This window comes from Podarcis cretensis, assembly GCF_951804945.1.
Source record: "Podarcis cretensis genome assembly, chromosome: 3".
In the NCBI taxonomy this organism is placed as follows: Eukaryota; Metazoa; Chordata; class Lepidosauria; order Squamata; family Lacertidae; genus Podarcis; species Podarcis cretensis.
The window spans coordinates 65,609,492-65,629,884 of NC_137172.1; the positions used below are offsets into that span (position 1 = coordinate 65,609,492).

General features: G+C 40.7%; 1 protein-coding gene across 1 annotated transcript in view; it reads left to right on the forward strand.

The window, feature by feature from the left end:
• LOC307213007 (uncharacterized protein) overlaps positions 1-20,393 on the forward strand; it is a 108,682-nt gene that overhangs the window by 74,768 nt on the left and 13,521 nt on the right. The window contains exons 14-20 of the mRNA XM_079970627.1: positions 1,699-1,753; positions 3,381-3,542; positions 5,317-5,413; positions 9,840-10,018; positions 11,668-11,755; positions 13,762-13,889; positions 15,651-15,743. Of these exons, the coding sequence (XP_079826753.1) occupies positions 1,699-1,753; positions 3,381-3,542; positions 5,317-5,413; positions 9,840-10,018; positions 11,668-11,755; positions 13,762-13,889; positions 15,651-15,743 (802 nt within the window). The remainder of the gene's footprint in view (positions 1-1,698; positions 1,754-3,380; positions 3,543-5,316; positions 5,414-9,839; positions 10,019-11,667; positions 11,756-13,761; positions 13,890-15,650; positions 15,744-20,393) is intronic.

Here is a 20,393-nt window from a genome sequence, read left to right on the forward strand (position 1 = left end):
TCAACTTTTAAATTAAAACTTTTTAATTAATAGTTGATCACAAATCAAATGGAGAAAGAGGGAGAGGTGCAGGGAGAATGGAAAAGTGGGAGAGGCCTTTTACAATTTAGCAAGCTATATGCACTGGAACCTCATTTTATTTTTACAAAACACAGCACTGGATGACATCCAGAAACTCTACCAGTTGTATCAGTGATGTGAAACATGGGCAAAACAGGAAGTGTCGGAGCAAGTCCAGAGCAGCTGATGGAACTTCTAAGGCCCTCCACCTCTCCCACCTAAGCAAAGCCATGTGTGCTACTTTGCTAACAAACGCCCTAGCATAGAGAAAGTAGTAAAAATGCAGAAAACATATATATTTTCAGACAGGTACGTTTTTTTCCAAATAACTATAACTGCAGACAAGGATCCCAATGCTAAGGTTCAGTGTTCTCGTGTTACCAGACTGTCCTGCATCAAAGATTCAGAGCTACGCCCCAAACTAATACACCCTTCCCTTTGCGCTTGGAAGCTGCCGCCTTTGATCTCTTGTTACAGTTCAAACCACAGGCAGGTTCCAATTTCCCTTTCTTCACATTTTAAATGTCTCAGACCCAATGTCAGCAAGTTCTCATCCTCCCCTGCACCTGGGTAAAGTCCAGGCCAAAAAAGGCAGAGGGGACCTGCCAAAAGGGGGACCAAAAGAGTGTTCTTAGGCTGCCTTCTTATTTTGCTCCTTTTCTCTCGGATAAGAAAAATATACCCTGGAGGAAAAGGTTGAGTAAAATAATACTGTCTAGGAATACTACTTACCCCTGCATTATTTCGCTATAACCTCAGCAGTTCCCGAAGATTAGTCAAATGCAGATGTTAAAACATGGAAAGTCTACAAATTGGTGGGTGAAGACAGATGTAAGATTAAAGAGCAGGCACAGCAGTTTCTTCACCCCTGGTGCGAGGCTGGCTTGGCAATTTGCATGACAGACATACCATCTTGCCTCTACCTTCACGTTTCAAGCAGACTTTTCGCTCCCCAACTCCCTTTTTAAAATGGTTTGTGGGATGTACTAGGGTATATATAGTAATTTGTCGGCTTATTTTAAAACCTGCAAATGTTGCAAAACTGCTCTAAGGTTAAGATATGGTCTCAAAAGAAGTTACAGTATCTACTGTAGTTTTTTGTTGTACCCATGATAACATAAAGAAAGGGTCTTCCCTGAAACAATGCCAGTGAGTTTTACAGTCCTAGTTTTGATTAGGTATCTAAATGGCCCAAAGGTCAGGTTGTGTTTTGCCTGTGGTGCAAGGATGGTGAGCCTGTGGCTCTTCATAGGTTGATGGGTTATCATTGGCCATGTTGGCTGGGACTGATGAGGCTTGGAGACCAACAACATCTGCAAAGCCTCAGGTTCCCTGCCCTAGCATGAGGTCAGAAATATATGCTAGGATATATCTCTGCTTATTTACACACCAGCCTCTGCGGTGAGCATTGCCATTCTACCAGCCCCATGTCAAGAAGAGCTGGACATGTGTGTACATAACTCAGCAGCTCATGGCTGAATGTGTGTTGTGTTTGAAATGACATGTCGTGATATTAAAACGTGGTGATGATAAAATAAAAGCACAGCAGTTCAATCTGTTGTGGCTGTTTTACACAGGAATGTGATGTGAAGTAACTTTGCTTTCCTGTTTTTTAACATCGTTTTTTTCCTTTCAAAGTCCAGAACGCTTATCATTTTACGAAAGAATTTTCCTAAAGTACTGCAGTCATGAGGTAAGATACTTAGGAAGACCAAAGGTAACTTAATTTGTGTTTTCTACAAATAGTTCAGCCTCTACCAAATATTTTTCTGTTTTAAGCCATGGTTAGAGTACTGTGTTAAGACTGGGACTAATTCCATTTCTGAGTCAGCCATAAAGCTCACTTGGTGACCTTGAAGCAGACATCATATCTCACCTTAACTACTCAGAGGGTCTTTGTGGTGATAAAATGTGGGGTGGGATGAGAAATCGTGTATGCTGCAGAGTTAAATTGAGTGTAGGATCCTTACTTATCATGGTGCAACAGGTTATATATGATTTTTTCTTATGAAAGAAAGGAGAAATAGTTGCTAACAATACACGGGACAACAGAAACGTTTGGTGACCTTGAGGTTGTGTACTAATTTCCATTCCCCTTTTTATCTTGCCTGCTTTGCCACAATCTTACCCTCTGTTTTGATATTCTGACAATCAGAAACTACAACCTTTCCAGTCTCTCCTAATTTTGACTGGAGCCATAGCAACTGTGACAAACATAGTCCGCTAATAACACAGAAGATAAGGACTTACATCCTGTACAAGTTTGGAACTTCATCATCCCAAGTGTATCTCTTAGCTTTTATCTTTTTCTTTTCAGTGCCACAGAATAGTTTATTTCTCACTCCTTTTGTCCATTTCCCTGAGAATGATAAAAACCTCATTGCTTTATCTATTCTGGCAGCTCTTTCCTTACCGTTCTATTTTTGTTGTCTTTAGGCTAAAAACACATATCCCTCTCACTCACACACACTGGCTTTTTTTTTTAATTATAAAAAATTGTATCACATTTTCTCCAGAAATGGTAAATGAAGATGAAATTGGGAAGGTGAGGAATGCAGGATGGCAATCTGATTGCAATGACATTGTGTAGACAAAGCAAAACAAAAACTAAAAAATCTTGCATGTATGAGGAGGGCCAGTTCCAGTCTGGAAGCACTTTCTGTCACACTCTCTGCCTCTTAGGGCAAGTTATTATATTTATTTTTGTAATGAAACCACCCTGAGACATTTTAATGTAATGTAATGGAGTCTCCACCTCCATCATTCTGCCCGGACACTGAGGTCCAGCGCTGAGGGCCTTCTGGCGGTTCCTTCGCTGCGAGAAGCCAAGTTACAGGGAACCAGGCAGAGGGCCTTCTTGGCAGTGACGCCCACTCTGTAGAACGCCCTCCCACCAGATGTCAAAGAGAAAAACAACTACCAAACTTTTGGAAAACATCTGAAGGCAGCCCTGTTTGGGAAGCTTTTGATGTTTAATAGGTTATTGTGTTTTGGTGTTCTGTTGGAGGCTGCCCAGAGTGCCTGGGGAAACCCAGCCAGATGGGCAGGGTACAAATAATTAATGATGATGATGATGATGATGATGATGATGATGATGATTAAACTACCATTGCTACACTGAAGAAAGATGTTTCAACACGTTCGTTTGATGTGGTGAAACTTTCAGACCCTTCCGCATTTGCATACTGGCTCCCCCTTTGTGTCGCTCCCACTTTCAGAGCAAATGTTCACCAGCTCAGAGTACGCACCATGGCGCACTTGGAGCTCAAAGTGCTTGCATTTTAAAAGTATAACAGTTCTTTCTTTGTACTTTTTAAAAGGACCCTGATGAAGAACCTAGAGACCAGGAATCTACTGATATGCCAAATGCAAATTTCGATCAGGTGCCTGGTGGTTTTGATCACGTAGAAGAAATCCTTATACAGAAAAAGGCAAAGGAAAACATTGACATTGAGAAAAAGATCCAAATGATTCTTGAAAGTGTGAGTGGAGATTTGTAGTTGTTGCGATCAATCTGCATTCCATTAATGCTAATCATGAAATTTCACTCAGGTGCATATATCTCTGTAGAGGTAAATGGTGAGCCTGACATCCCCAAAGCTCCCAAACTCAAATATCATAATTTATTTTGATTTGTTGTATTCTACGCTGCTTTTCATTCAAATGAATCTCAAAGCGGCTCCAAACAATGAATAACAATAACATAATAGAACAAATACAACATAAATCATGTAAAGTAATTAACAAATATAATTTGCTTAACATCACACATTTTTCCATTTATTTGCATTAATGGATGCAATTATTCTGACCTGCATTTTTATGCGTATTACTTGCCTGGAGATCTGCACTGCAAAACTTGGAGAACTGTGAATTTCAAAAGACAGCTGGGTTTTGGTTTGCCAATTATTTTGGAAAGTGTGATAAATTTCATATTTAAATAAAAAGCGAATTTATATTTCTTAGGAACCCTGAGCATTAAGCTCTGCTATTGCAGTGGCTTCCCTGAATCCCATTTAAAACAAAGGAGTGGTGAAATGCCATGTCACTAAAAGTCTCATCTAATCAATTTCCCAAGAAAAAAATTTAACATAACAAGATAATGTGCAGCCTTCTTAAGGTAATATAACGAGCATCTTGGGCTTGTCAATCAGAAGGGCGGTGGTTTGAATCCACACAACAGGGTGAGCTCCTGTTGCTGTCCCAGCTCCTGCCAACCTAGCAGTTTGAAAGCACACCAGTGCAAGTAGATAAATAGGTACCGCTGTGGTGGGAAGGTAAATGGCATTTCCGTGTGCCAGAAGAGGTTTAGTCATGCTGGCCACATGACCCAGAAAACTGTCTATGGACAAACGCTGGCTCCCTCAGCTTGAGTAAAAACATCAGGCAGGCCCCACAAATAACCCAGAGATGCATTTTAAATAAAAGGGCATATTCTACTCATGTAAAAACATGCTGATTCCTGGACCGTCTGTGGACCGGATTGAGAAGGCGATTGGGCCGGATTTGGCCCCCGGGCCTTAGTTTGCCTACCCATGATCCTAGCTAGGGTCAGGCTCAGGGCAAGATCTAGTCAGCTGCATGACAGTGATTCAATTGCATAATTTTTAGATTATGAATGCAAAACTCTACAGTCATGGGGAAGAGACTTGGCTATTCAGAAGCTGATTTACTAAAAGAAAACACACACACAGAGAGATGCACATTTTGTGGTAACTTTACATGAAAATTAGAGTAATCCAGCATAACAATACCATCCTTTAGATATTTGATAAAATGTATTCAATGGGACTTGTTCCCAGGCATGTGGTATTGGATTATAGGCCCCTCCTTCTTCAATTGCTTTTCTCCTCAAATGCCACTGAAACTTTTGTGAGCACCAGATCTTTAGCCCTCAGAATTTCTTTGATATTATTTGTAATAAGCAGATGGCCAAAAAGCAAAAAAGGCCTTTTTGATTTTTTAAAAACCACTTACTAGAATAATAACTTGGATCCAAGAATTCTGTGGTGATTGCATTTGCCTGGGTCCTTTTGATACAACAACAGAAAAATGAAACACCAGCAGCTTTAAACAACACAGACACCCCAAGCTGTGTTCTGACATAATTACGGATGATAAGCCTTTAATTTCTTACCTCACATTAACAGGAGAGAACAAATGTTAATGGCTGAACTTCTTTTCCTCTCTTCTCCCTTTAAAATCCCAAGGCGCTGTTTGTTTTTTTCCCTTTCTCATTCTTTTTTTACCTCATAGGGATCTGTATCAGATCAACTGGAAAAAATGCAGTTTAAGATGAAGACACTTTTGGAAAGAAAAAAGGACATTGTGAACACAGTACAAGAACTTCAAGGCAAGATTATTTAAACAGTGAAGAAGCTCATTGAAAAACAGGAATAATGCTATGAAAAAGAAATTGTAATGGAAAAGAACAGAGTCTGTAGACACTTGAAGTGCAAAAAAAAAGGAAGAAGTTAGGTCTCTTTTTCACTTTGCACTGGTGATGTAGGTGTTGCTGCAACACAATCATTTCCATGTAATGTGTTAAAGCCTTAAATCACATAAGCGAAGCGACACTGCAGCTCTTTCCCATGCTGACATCCCTCTAGGAATAGGGACAGTGTTGCTATGCGGGGGAACTACAGTGTTGGCTTCTTCAATGTAGCCCGGGACTTTTTCCTCTCCTGTTCTGCAGAAGAAAATTGTGACCACTACTGCCTGCACATTGTGCAGAATGAAATGGTAGATTGTGGGCACATTCACACCATATATTTAAAGCACATTCAGCACACAGTTAAATGCATGACTTTTCTGGATTGTGGATTTAGATTGGTGGCTTTTGTTTTTGAATGAAATGCTCCCTACGGGTACTAAATTAGTGCATCAGTGATATGATTATGCTAAACTTTCCTTTTGGTATGCTCTCACATACAGAGGATTTTGTTTGTTTACATTAGAGAGGGTTCAAGCACTGTTCTCATGTGCAGTCTGAAATGGTACATTCTGGAATTTGACCACCACAGTTTTCCTCTTTTCACTACAGTTTGTTTTGTATAATGGCAATGATGCAAAAGGGGCAAATGGAGGAGATGAAGGGAAGCAAATTCAGATAGCATAATGTTGAATAATGAAGGGATCCTTCCTTTCTCAGCTCTCCCTCTGATGCAGCTAATTGGAATGGCTGGTGACAGAATTTGTGTGATGGATAATGTGTTGAATGGCTCTGTGTCTCATTAAAGGCAATGGAATGAGTCCAAGCCTGGTGCCAGGAATCAGGGGCCCAGAGGCTCTAAAGAGCTCCTTACTAGTCTAGCCTGGCCAAACCACCATTCACTGCTATGGCCCACAAGGCCCTCAGACATCTGTTTTTAGTGGTGGGCAGGTGATGGTGCCGTTTTTGAATGGCAACAAAGCTCAGTGCCCATCCATGGTGGTGGCTCACATTTATCCACACTGCAATGCCACAGTCTGTAGGTGTATAACATCTATCAAACCCAGCTGGGGAAACATTTTGGATAAATAAAGATGGCAGGTAGCCACCACAGATAGGAACCAAGCTTGGTTCCCATTCAAAAGTGAGACTGCCACCTGCCCAACCACTAACATGCTTCCAGGGGGCTGGCAGGGTGTTGTTGCTGCTGCAGCAACAGAAGAGAGAAAATACTGTGTAGTCATGACCATGAGAGTAGGGGGGCCCAGTAGTAGCACTGTGCTGAGGGCATTCTGGAGGTCTAGTGCCAGCCCTGAATGATACTGATTGAAGCTCACTTAAGTCCTGCCAATGTCAAATAAACATTTAGACCTGTTCTGTGTGTTCTTCTTCAGAGCTTCCATTGAGGTTAATGGGCCAGGTAAGCATGCATGGGACGCGGGTGGTGCTGTGGGTTAAACCACAGAGCCTAGGACTTGCTGATCAGAAGGTCGGCGGTTCGAATCCCCACAACGGGGTGAGCTCCCGTTGCTCGGTCCCCACTCCTGACAACCTAGCAGTTCGAAAGCACATCAAAGTGCAAGTAGATAAATAGGAACTGCTCCAGCGGGAAGGTAAACGGCGTTTCCGTGAGGTGCTCCAGTTCACCAGAAGTGGCTTAGTCATGCTGGCCACATGAGCCAGAAGCTGTATGCCGGCTCCCTCGGCCAATAAAGCGAGATGAGCGCCGCAACCCCAGAGTCAGTCATGACTGGACCTAATGGTCACGGGTTCCTTTACCCTTTACCTTTAAGCATGCACAGGAATACAGTTATAGTCACCGCTCCACTTTTGCTAAATTGTGTGCTTGTTTCCTGATAGATAAATTACACGCTAGCCAATATATTACATGGATTCCTCACTCTTCCTCCCCGTCCCCAAAATAAAACCTGGTTTGCAGCCTATCTTCAGGAACAGCCTCTAGCCAGTCAATACACTAGATAGATTTGATAGGCAGGCAGGCAGGTGTCACACAGAATGATGTACAATGACCACATTATAAGCTACAACTTGTCCACCTGCATTTGGCAAATAGAAATGTTAAATCCTTTGGGAAATGCCTGTTTGGGGAGTCCAGATAAACACCTCCTGTCAAATGCTAGGCATGCAGAGCTTTGGCTGTACTTTTGGTTCTGCGGTGGCTGAAATGCCTTTAGGAAAATACATATTAAAACCACGCTCTGTCTTCTTGCTCAGTTGTCAACATTTGTTGATTCATACAAAGCAGTTGCATGTTAGGGGTGCAATAAGTCTAATTAAGTAACTTTGTTGCAGCCTACTCCTCTGCCAAATTGAGTTGCCATTGTGTTTATCCTCTAGAATTCTGCCCCTGACTCCCAACAGGTTTCTGATAAAATCTGCCTCTCTGGTTGGATGCTTTGCCCCTTTGGTGCTCTTGACGCATCATCAGTATCTGTTGCAGATTAAAAGCAGGAGTCATGTGCATCCTCCTCCATTGGCTTTGCCAAGTGGTTTCATCACACAACATACCCCTTTTTCAAAGCTGGTTCCATTCATAGTGCTAAATTGAGTTTCCAAAGCACAGAGTCTGCATTTCTTCATAACTTAATTCTTGATTGCACAATCTGCTCATTATTCCACACTGTGAACGATTTCATGTTCATGTTCTGGAGCTCAGACACTGTGCTACTGGGGAATGGAAGAATGTGCGACTACCGCATGATCTCATATTACTGTTGACCAAAAGATCACAGCTAGCCATGTTCTCCCAGAGATGCCCTTTTATTCTTCTCAAAAAAAGTCCTCCTCCTCTGAGGCCACAATGGATGGTTGTAGCTCACCCAGCACAGCTCAGATAAGCTGCCAAAGCTTGGGGACAAAAGACTTGTGTGATCCTTAAGCATGCCTGGCCAAGAGTTAGGAACTTCCTGAACCCAACTCAGTGAAAGCTTCAGTAAATTCTTTTTGCATACTCACTGTAAGCTCCCAACTCCAGCTAGCTTGTGTGACCGATTCCACCCCAAGCCTTGCCTGCCTTCACGTGAACTAAAAGCAGACTTACAAAAAGCATATAAAGGCCACTGCCTAAGCTTTAGCTCAAGTGGCTGTGGGACCAAACAGTGTTTGGAATATTTTGCCTAGCTCTGAATTAACTGTTATTAGAATCCTTAGCTTAGAGGGCAAACAGAAAACACTTCCCTTTTTTGTAAAATTTGATTAACTGCTGGGAAAAGGTTATGTCATTTTGACATGAGAATGAAACCCATCTGCCTTAATGCTCTTCTCTAATTTCAAACCCATCTGGGGCTATTATGCACTTCTGAACATGGTATTCAAGAGAACTGACTTTCACATACATAATATATGCCAAAAAAAAAAAGCATTTTTTGTGCAAATGGATGGCATGTTTTCATATCTACCTTCTTCTTTTTCAAAAAAGAAAAAGTTCCTCACTGAATAACTTACTCAAAATGAAGGAAGAAAGCCCTCACTTGAGTAGATAAGTTTCCTTTATGTTCAAACATACTTCATACTTGGTTATAAATGGTGAGCCAATCCTGGTGTTCATAAAAATACATACAAGGCAATAATTTTTTGTGGGTCAAACTATATAACATGGCGAATATGTGACTGCATTTCAGGTTATCTTGTTTTGTTTTGTTTTGTTTTGTTTTGTTTTGTTTTGTTTTGTTTTGTTTTGTTTTGTTTTAAAATCCAAATGGCTAGTATTTAAAAAGCAGCTGTGAGGATCAGGATGATGGCAATGTTAATCAATGGGAGTTAATCAATGGCAGCTTCACTCTCTAAGTGTAAAGCAGTTTTGGAGGGCAATTTTGTGGGGGCTGCAGTGCAGGAGGGAAGTGTTCACCACACATTCCATGTATCATCTAATTTGGCCCTAATTTGTCTACCTAGCTGACTTTGACGTATCAAAATTTCTAATATGGTCCTTGAGAAGATATAAGTCAAATTTCCAAAAATCTGAGAAAGCCTTATCCGATCAATATAACTAGTCATCCATACACAGTTGCTTACACTCTCCTGCCTAGGTTTGGTGTCAGTTAACATTCAAAATCTACCAGTGCCAGGGACTGCTTTCTTGCAAATTGCATGATACACCTCACAGTGTAGTCCTTAAGAATGTACAAATTAATTGGCCACATTATTTACCACTCTTCTACAAACAACACTAAATCGTTCTTGTTTCATGGGGTATGCCTCATGGAATATCCAAACAAACTGTGCCAATAGCTCTCATAATGTTATGCTGGCAGTTTAAGCTTAGTGATGAATGTGGGCAAAAATAGACGTTATAAATGGCTACAACCTGATCTTTCTTAATGGTCAGATCAAAGAATGCAACTCCAGGCAACAATGACAGAGCAGTTATCCAAAACAACTAAGCAGAAGAAAGGACAGAAGAGGCGGAAAGGCAAAGACACGAAGCTTCTTCTAAATATGGATGGAAAGGGGGACAACCTTTGTGGAATTCCATCCTCTAAACTTTCATCTATGCTGGTCAAACAGGTAAAATAAGCAGCAAGCATCACTCCATTCATGATCATTGTTTGATGAAATGTTGAAAACATAATAAAACAGTGATGTTAATTCAAGAGGGTAAATACATTTTGTACTTAGCTATATGGTCGCAAGTCCTGTTAAAGTCAACTGACTTTGTTGCATGTATATAATAGGAAGTGATAGTTGGCCTCTAAAGCTTCACCTTGAGCAAAATTACTTGTAATCACTCATGACATAACATATTAATTTATACAAGGTTCAAAGGCACTAGCTTTCTAAATGGGCATTTGACCATGCAAAGCCCAGCTCTGCTTCCCGCTGGATCGCATTGTACATCCTGCCTTCAGACTGACAGCCAGCTGTTCATTAATAGTAGTATTGTTAATTGGACTTATAATAAAAATAATAATTTATTATTTATACCCCACCCATCCGGCTGAGTTTCCCCAGCAACTTGCTAGTTGCATTTAGAAAAATGAATATAAAGATATTATAAAGACAAAACAACAACCAATCCCCCTAATAGTAAGAAGCAGCTTTGGCAGCACACTAGTAACAGCATCATCTCAGTCTATCAAAAGACTGGGAGGGGTGGGGAGGATAAATCTTTACCTGGCACCAAAAAGATGTCAGTGAAGGTGGATCTCGCTGGATCCTCCTATTCATGAAAGAGAATAAGAGCACTTCCTGTTCCAACCAAGCCTTCATTGAGCAACATGGTCTTCCCAAGTCCTGAAACATTCCAGTATCCCTAATGGTTTACATAAATTTTAAATTGGCCCTGATAGCCATACTTCAGGCTGCCGCACACAGCCTAGCCCTGGCATAAACATGTTCAAAAGAATCTCAGAAAAAAATGCCAAGAAAGGAGTGCCTATTTTGATGATGCTGAAAATGTTCATGAAAAACAGTAATTACGTTTTGCTTCCTAAACTTTTGCTTCCTAAAAAAATCCTCAAATGTTTAACCTGAGAATCTTAGATTCTCCTTGTAAATTTCACGTTGGGTAAACTTTGGTAGCAACTAAAGGAAAAGCAATATTTGGGGGATGGAAGGAAGTATGGAAAGATTTGCACAAGAATAATTATTTTTTCACTTGCTTATGAACAGCTACACTTCAAGAATCACTTCAGGAAGTATTTTTCCCTGCCCCACTGATAAAGCGGATGGCAATAAGTCACTTGTGGTGCTTATTAGCACAAGAAGTCCATGTGATCTACAGGTTTTAGGTTGTTAGAAACCAGATTACAGAACCACTGCAAAGTGACAAGAAATCTTAATTATCATATGCAGGTATCAGTGAAGGTATCAGAGCAGCCATTTACCAACACAGGATAAGGGAAACAAACAAATATAATTGGCTGACTTCTCCCTTTTTTTGATGAGATCACATAAATTAAAGAGTGAGTCTAAGAGAATCCAGATATTGTAAATGGTGGGAGCTCTGTTTCTGCACTTGTAACTTGGTATCATAAGAGTCTGTTAAAACTTAAAGGCTTGTTTTCTCACCTTTCCTTGCCCACAAAAAAATTACTAGCCTGAAAATCCATTGCACTAATGCCAGGATGCTGTTGTGCCTGTGAAGAAGGAAATATGTACGAAAACTTGCTTTTTGGGGTCCATTTAATTGAAACTAACCTTATTTTTAATTTGAGGCTAATGCATATGAAAACCTTGACCTTAAAATAAAATTCTTCTGGAGCAGGTATAAAGAAATTTGTTCAAGATTATCAGAGCTGAGTGGTAAGTATTTTGATGAACATGACTTTTTAAAATAAAGAACAGTAAATCACAAGCCATTTTTCATTGCACAAATATGATGAGTTCTATTCCAACCTCACATTTCCTGACCTTATTGTTCAAAGTCCCACCGAGGGTCATGAATGTTAAAGTGATGTTGGATTTAAAGAGAATATGGCATCAGTGATCTAGTTAAAAGGAGTATGTAAAAAAAATTAAAAAGAAAAGGGGGAAAAGATCAGAGTAATATTATGTCAAACTTAAACAAAATGGCATAAAGGTTTAAGTTATTAAGAATAGTCAAAATTTGATAATGAAAAGAGAAGGAAAATTGGAGACATAATAGGTTGAAATATATAATTATAAACGAGGTCTGAAAGAGGGTTAGAATTTGCTGAACTTGATTGTGTAAAGGGGAACACAAAAAAGGGAGATGTGAGGAAGTCAAGAAAGGTTACATAGATAATAAGTTTTTTAAAAAATGGATTCTTTTTTGTTTATGATTATGTTTTTATTGTCTTTTTCTGTTTCTTTATGATGTACTTTTTCCTTTTGTTATATCTTGTTATATCTTTTTTCTCTTCGTATGTCTGTTTTATTATATAAAATCTTAATAAATATCTTTAAAAAAAAAAAGTCCCACCGAGGGTCAGGGATGACGGAAATTGTAATCTCTGGAGGGCACCAGGCTGGCCGCCCCTGCCATAGAGGAACAACCCCCATTCATTTTATTTTTATTAACAATTTCCCCCAAAAAAAATCCTAATACAAAAACACAGAGAGGTGATACCATGTGAATCTGAACTGATAGTGCTATTTGCATTTTTCTGGTTTCAGAATATTTGCCCTGTTTCATTATGTACCCAGTCAGGAAATCCTCTTCTTTTTTTAATGACTTGCACAAGGATGTTGTGGAGAAGGCATGTCTTGTAATATGCTATCAGAGCCCTCCAGTTGTTTACCATGGCCACTTGCGAGCTGAACTTGATTCTTACGGATCTTCATTTACTGGCAAGAGTTGTCTTCATTTGGGAAACAAAAATATCCCCAGGCAACTTCAGGACTTCCTTTTCACTCTCTTATCTCATCATGTCACAGCACTAAGGAAGAAACAGAAATGACAGCAGGCTGTTTGCTTCCCATTACTCCTTATTCACATAGTAATGGGACATTTGGCCCAACAGAGTACATCTCATCCTTTTAGGATAGGGGAAGGGGGGTTGTAGAATGGAGTTGGACTGTGCCCAATGCTTCCTGAAAACAACTGAACCTTATGTGCTGCTGTGGGCTAAGAAAAAAATGAAGATTGTACCATGACAACTGTAAGTAAGAGTTCAAGAGGGTTACAGAAAGAAAGAAACAATAACCAGAAAACATTCACAGTAGAATATTGTGATATAAAAAAAAGAGATGGGGAATCTGAGGCGTGGGAGCCAAATATGGACATCCATTCATCTTTCTCTGGCCCTTGGGACTGTCCCCTGACCACAAACTCTTCCCAGGAGAGATTCAATTTTGTATGCATTTTAAGGAGAAACTAGCCAACTCACACATCTCCACCCAATGCACAGACTGAAACCGTGCTAGACTTCAAAATTCTCACTTTGCCAAATTTAGCAATGCAGTTCTCCAACTAGACAATGTGTAGAAAATGCGTATAATAGGAGAAAGTATGGATAAAATGCTGGTGAATTTTAATGAAGATTATTTTAATTAATATTCACAAACAGCTGTGGAAACTGAATTTAAGACTGGAAGAATGGGAAACTGAGGAAACTGACACTGACAGAGTCTTCCATCCTTAGTTGCAGATCAGGTGGCTTTATATAATAACTAGAAATGATTTCTCAAACAAATTTCTCAAATTTCTTTGTGGATGCCATATGCTTCAGAGCCACAAAAAAACTGAGATGCTGCAGAATCCTGAGAATCTTACTTTATTTGATAAAGTTGTTTTACCAGTGTTTTTGTTTGTTCATTTCCTGTCTCCTTCACTTTCTGTTATCTAGATACAAAGAGGATTTTAGAACAGAAAAATAAAGAAGCTTATTTAGAGTCAATTGTTCAGAATTCCAAGATTCCTCCAGAAGAAAGAAGGCTACAAAGTGCTCTATATCAGAGATTGCACCCAGATAAGGTACATGTTAACTACACTGCAAACATACTGAAGTTTGTGGGATATCATCTTTGTCTGCTGTAACTTAGGTAAAGGTAAAGGGACCCCTGACCATTAGGTCCAGTCGCGGACGACTCTGGGGTTGTGGCACTCATCTCGTTTTATTGGCCAAGGGAGCCGGCGTACAGCTTCCAGGTCATGTGGCCAGCATGACTTACCCGCTTCTGGCGAACCAGAGCAGCGCACAGAAATGACGTTTACCTTCCCACTGTAGTGCTACCTATTTATCTACTTGCACTTCATGCTTTCGAACTGCTGGGTTGGCAGGAGCAGGGACCGAGCAATGGGAGCTCACCCCGTCGCGGGGATTCAAACCGCAGATCTGATTGGCAAGCCTTAGGCTATGTGATTTAACCCACAGCGCCACCCACATCCCTAAGCGCCACCCATGTCCCTGTTTTAACTTAGTGCTCAAATAAATGTGAAAAACCAGAGTGTGAAGGCTCCCATAATTTTAATGGTGAGTGGGGGGAAGTCTCATGATCAGAACTTTATAAAAATTGTATAAAAATGATAAGACATCTATATACATCAAGAAAAAACGTAACTGTAGCTATTAAAAAAGATTAAAGTAAGGTTCTGTGCTCCTACAATTGCTTTAGTGAACTTGTAAAATAAGATAAATTATTTTATGATTTATAAGCTGTTACAAAGCTGTGTTCCACATAGCTAATTAGCTAATATTTGTCAGCCCTGTGAATGTACTATTGTGCCAGAGAGCGTTGTGTTTCCACTTTGCAACTGCACTGTCACATCATTTTTATCAGTGACTTGGGAGACATTCAAGGATTAAAGCAGAGCTGTTCAGCTTCTTTTCCAGAATACTACTATACTGACCTGCAAAAGCCAACACTGACTGAGCTAACTTATCCAGTCTCAGCCCTACCGCTAGCCAATTTGAGCCCTTTGCCTCAGGTTGCATATTGGGAGGGACGACAGAGTGAATGTGCACCTAGCCATTGCTCTCTGCCTGCTCACCACTGCTGAAAATCCACCACCCCCAGGAAAATACATTTGGAAACTGCCTTCTTGCATTGAAGGGTGCTGCATCACTGCACACCACACTTCAATCCAGCACAAAGGCTGTTGGCTGCCATTTTGCCCCTCTTAGGGAGAAACCAGTGCCACCTCAGATCTCACCCCTGAGAAGTGAAATGCCTATAAGAGCGCCACCGCTGCCTTGCAGTGACAGCGAAAACTCTTTCAACAAATGAGAAGAGAAGGGCCGTCATTGGCATGCCTGTGGCTGAGTACAGCTTATTCTCAAATCTTGCCCACCTCTGCCTCATTCTTTGAGGATGTCCACATCCTGTCTCAAAGTGAAGGCACTGAAGGATGAGATCTGGATGGCACCAGACTCACCTTCCGGAGTCACTATGCTACAGCTCATGAGCCAATGGGAACACAGTCAAGGGGGCCCTGGGTGCAATGGTGGAGGAAGAGTACAGGGGGAGCACACCGCCCCCCGGCAGCGCAATCCTGGTAGGGTGCCATCGCAGCTACCCCCCCCCCCCCGCATGAAGCTCCGCCACTGCCTGGGTGACAGAGAACATCCAAGTAGGAAGGCTACTGGGTGTGGCTAATTTAGACTCTGCTATTCTACTAGCAGTGGGTTGTTAGCAGAAGGCCAGAACATGGCGTCTAAACCATGTTGTACAAAGCAAGAAGATGAAGATGGGGTATTTCATCCAATATAACTTTCTGTATTTTATTTTTTCCCAGGATTTTGTGCTTGACCTAAATGACCTTGAACAAGCTCTCCAGGATGTGAACAAATGCCTAGTTTCTCCAAAAGAGTTCTCTTATATTTTCCATGTAAGTTCTACTACTGTACCATTTGTCAGCAGTTAGACTGCTATCACACAAGCTTTTCCAATACTTCTGCAGCTGGGCCAAAGGCAATATGTCTGAGCTGTCTTCTATATGTCTTGGAGATTACAAAAAAAAAAAAAAGTTTGGCGGCTGACTCATTAGGTTTATATTTTATCAATTTTGCCAACATTGTGTTCAGTGTCTGGGAAGCTAATGCAGTACATAGCTGTGTATATTGGTAATGGCAGTGATTCACTGAAATAGTCTGAAGTATATTAGGCTCATGTAACAGGATTAAGATTTTTCTCTTACCTGGTATAAGAAATTTTAGGAATCCTTCAGCTATTGTAAATGGTCCTTAAACTCTTCCTTTTACCTTAGATGCCATCTGGGTGAATCACATGTGCCAGTCAAATGAAATTCTTCCATCCCACCCTGCCCAGTATAGTTAAGGAAGTCGGAGGGGCTGAGCTGTACAAGTCAGGGCGTTTGCAAAAGCTGAGAATACCTTTTAGTCTGGAATGTGCCTCTCATAAATATTGTTATTATTGTGGGAGAAAAGGCACTATAAGGCTGTTTGTAAATCAAATATACATTCCAGTCATTCTGGAAGGATTCTAGCCAATGTCTGTTTTATATTCAGATTGAAAATATAGACACTCATACACAAAGCACCCTGGAAAAAAGTTTAAAAGTCACACATGCAAAAATGAGCTACATTTCCGCTGCCAAGTTCCTTCATCAGCCTTGCAGTCTCTACGCCTTTGGTCTGTCCTTTCCCATTCTCTCTGGCTTTGCATTCGTAGAGTATTCTTGGAGTGCAAAGGGCTTCATCAGCCCTGCAGATCTACTCTAGTACACTATGTAGTGCTTCTGATGGTATATTTGTTCTATTTTTTAAATTTATCTAAGAAATTTATAATACCCTGCTTTTCACCATACATCTCAAAGTGGTTTACAGAAAAATCCAAGCTTGCAAATACGTGTTTAATACATAGATTGAAACACCAGAGACTAGAACCTTAGAATAGTATTGGAGTAGTGATACCTATCTACTGAACATCTTTTGTAATTTATACCGTGTTTGAAACTGAAAGCTGTAAACAAAAGCTTACATTCTCCACAAACAGATCCCCCCACCCCTTTTTTCTGAACAGGCATAGTGTGGTGACATCATCTTGTTCTCAGTGCTTTTTTATGCGGTCATAAGCTAAAGAACAGCTCTTTTAAGTGCAAAGGTTTCAAAGATACCATTCACCTGAACTCCATCATCTGTGTTTTGGTTATACCAAAGTACCATTTAGTACAAAATGGTAATCCCATTCCATTGTCAAGCACTACTATTTCCAGGATCAGAGGTGAAATGCCTCTGAATTTCAGGTAATGGGGAGCAGGAGAAGTCTATTGAAGAAGAGATCTATTGCGTTTAGCTCCTGCCTAACGGCCATCTGTTTGGCCGCTGGGGGAGGCAGGTTGTTGAGCAAGACAGGACTTTTGTCTTAACCAACAGGGGGTTCCTTGTGTTCTTATTAAGAGCTTTTTTTGCATTCGACTGCATTTACCGTGCTTGCTTTAAATTCTGAGTGTATTCCATGGTATTGAAATGAAGCACTCCACAGTTATGTGGACTATTGCACTTAATAAATATAGCTTCATCTTCAAAAAGAAGAAGCAGAAGAAGCTAGAAAAAACAGTAACTGGAAAGGCTGTTGGTTGGTCTGAAGGACCGAATAAATCTGGACGTAAGATATTCCAGTGGTTTCAAGAGGGATCTTTCCTTGGTTCATTTGTGGCACAACTCATTACATACCCTTTTTTTCTGGGTGTGTTATTTTCACTCTTAGCAACATAATTAGGGTGTTCGTTATTTTGTAAAGAAAATCTATGGAGAACATGCCGTACTAAATAATATTTGAGGCTGATGTGACCAAAAAACCAAAACCGGGCCTAGAGTTTATAATTTGTGAATTATAGGTTCAGGTGTATTGGGAGGGAAATGGTTTAGTACATTTCACACCCTCAAACATCCAAGCTTTCCCTCATGTTACTTCAGCCTAAGTTGTGGAGCAGGCCTTCAGCCTGAGTAACATGTGTGGATGCCAACACAGAATGACATTGAACTGGTCCTCTCCTTCAGCCCCCAAACCGTCTTTAACGGGAAGTGTGAATGTTTACAGATTAACTGAAGGCTAATCACTGAACTTCCTAGCTGAAGAAGAAAACAGTTTGGTCACATTTTGCCATCCTTCTGGGGGGCTGGAGGGGAGATGTAAAAACATTTGCATTGGCCAGAAATAAAAGCTCATGCTTCACACACTTGTAACCAACCCCAGAAAGTGGGGGGAGCCCTCAGTCTTCTTGGCTTTGAACATTTTGAACAGGAAGCCATTTAGAGCTGGAATGCCTGCCTAGCCAGTCCAAGAAACACCCGTTCTTATTACTTCTGGGCTATCGAGAAAGCTTGAGGTGAAAAAAGTATAATTTATAAGCAGCCCCTCTTTTCCTGTTTTGTTTAGATTTTTTTTTCTCTGCATCTGCCAAGCCTGTTTTTCAAACTTTGCATGAGGAAACACATTTATACTTGCCTTTCATTTTATTTACTCAGCTGTACATCTACCTAAATTGATAGCTGCTGCTCCTACCTGGCTTCAAATCCAAACAAAGAGAGAGGAAGGTGCATGTTATACTTTCATGGTTTCTGAGGCAAAGGAGGAATCTGGGCGGAGGGCAGGCTGCTGTGGGATTGATATCAAGGGGAGTTACCAGCAGACTTTCTTCCTTTCAGGATATCCACAACTGTATGTTTTAGGAGGAGAATGCTCTATAATTTGCCACACATTCAAGCTGGCCAAGATCCTCATTTTGTGGAAAGGATGGCAATGTTCCCTGAAGAGACCAGTGCTTTTCAAATGCTATTAAAACAATAACTGCCAGCCACAGAAAGAAAGAAAGAAAGAAAGAAAGAAAGAAAGAAAGAAAGAAAGAAAGAAAGAAAGAAAGAAAGAAAGATCACCAAGGGGGTGTGATGCAAAGCATCCCCTTGGGCTTACCCCAGTACAGAGGGTTGAATCTGGAAAAGTCATTGCACACACAGAATTTCTGCTCATGCAATGGATCTTCCCCTCACACCATGCACCGTCCCCCAGTCTGCTTTGGAAGGTTGTGGGGAAGCCCAGAGCAGATGCTGAAGGCACAAGTGATGTGGGGGAGATGCTCCATTGCAGTGACTTTATTGGCTGTAACCTAAAAGTTTAGAAAATCATGGAAGCATAGAAGGGAAATCAGGACCACTCAGCTACACATGCATGTCATTGCTTGAGTCTAGTCCAACCAGCTCTTGGAATACATTTTATTTATAGGCAATGGCCATTGAAGTCTGGAGCTTATGATGTTCTGCATCTAATTTAAAGTATGAACAACAATTGCATTGTCAAGTGATGTTTGAGTAGTGTGATTATTAGTTTCCCGTCTCACCCATGATTGGCTTAGGAAGTCAGATATAGGGAGCCTATGCTGCTGCTGTGGCTGCTGCACATACCAGGTAGCACATGAGAAAAAGGTATTGAGTGCTTACTATTTGAGATATTTTTTATAAAAAAAAATCTGCAGGAGATTAATCCAACCTTCAAACACTGTGGAGGAAAAAGAAGACCGCTTTAGTCTGTCGAAGTATTTGCAAAACAAATTTGAATTACAACTTCTCCTTACAAACTGTAGTATAAAAAATGGCTCACATCATAACTATTTCAAAGGCTAAAAGCTAACCACCGGCAATAAACATATTGCGCCAGTAATTTAATGCAGGAATTATGGTGGGGCAGATGCTATTTGGGGTCTGGTGTGGAATGCTTCAATAAAAACCAAGACTTGGTAGAATGTCCTCATTCCACTGAGAGGACTTGCACACACACACAGTTTTTATTGCTGAAAGGGGACATTAACATTTTAGAGGGAGGGCTATTTTCAAGAACTCTGATAGTGGCACCACTTTTGCTAAGATCCGCCGCCTCCAACATGTATGATTCTATGTGCTGATGTCACTGCAGGCTGGAGTAGTGTTGAGTTGGTATCCTTCTGAATACCAGATGCCTAGGACAAACCACTAGGCACAGTCATGATCCTAAAACTTTCTGTGTGAGCTTCTCAGTGCAGTGAAATGCAGGACTAGGGGGAGCCGTTTGGGTGTCTGGGGCTTCAGCTGGCCGACTGTAGCTGAGGCCAGTATAATGTAATCTTTTAAAACCTTACATTTGAAACAGAAATGTTAGGCAGCTGCACTGGACTATCCTTCCCTCTGGGCCCTGCTCCCAGCATAGCATCCCACTATGGTCATATATCAGGGCCCAGAATCATTGGAGGGAAAGAAGATGCTTCTCCTGAGTGCTGGACCCTCTAAAGAAAAGAACAGCACTAAGCCCATCAGCCCTGAAGCACAACCCAGAGAATTATTATTATTATTATTATTATTATTATTATTATTATTATTATTATTACCTTTCTGATAAGCACTTTCCAACTTTCCTTAAAATAGGCAAACAGATGATTCAGGATGCAGTGAAGAAGACACAATAGAGGCCAGTTCTATTAAATGGAAACTTTTCTCTTCTTAACTATGCTTCCCATTGTGCCTCAGACTGGTAACCTTTTCAAGAG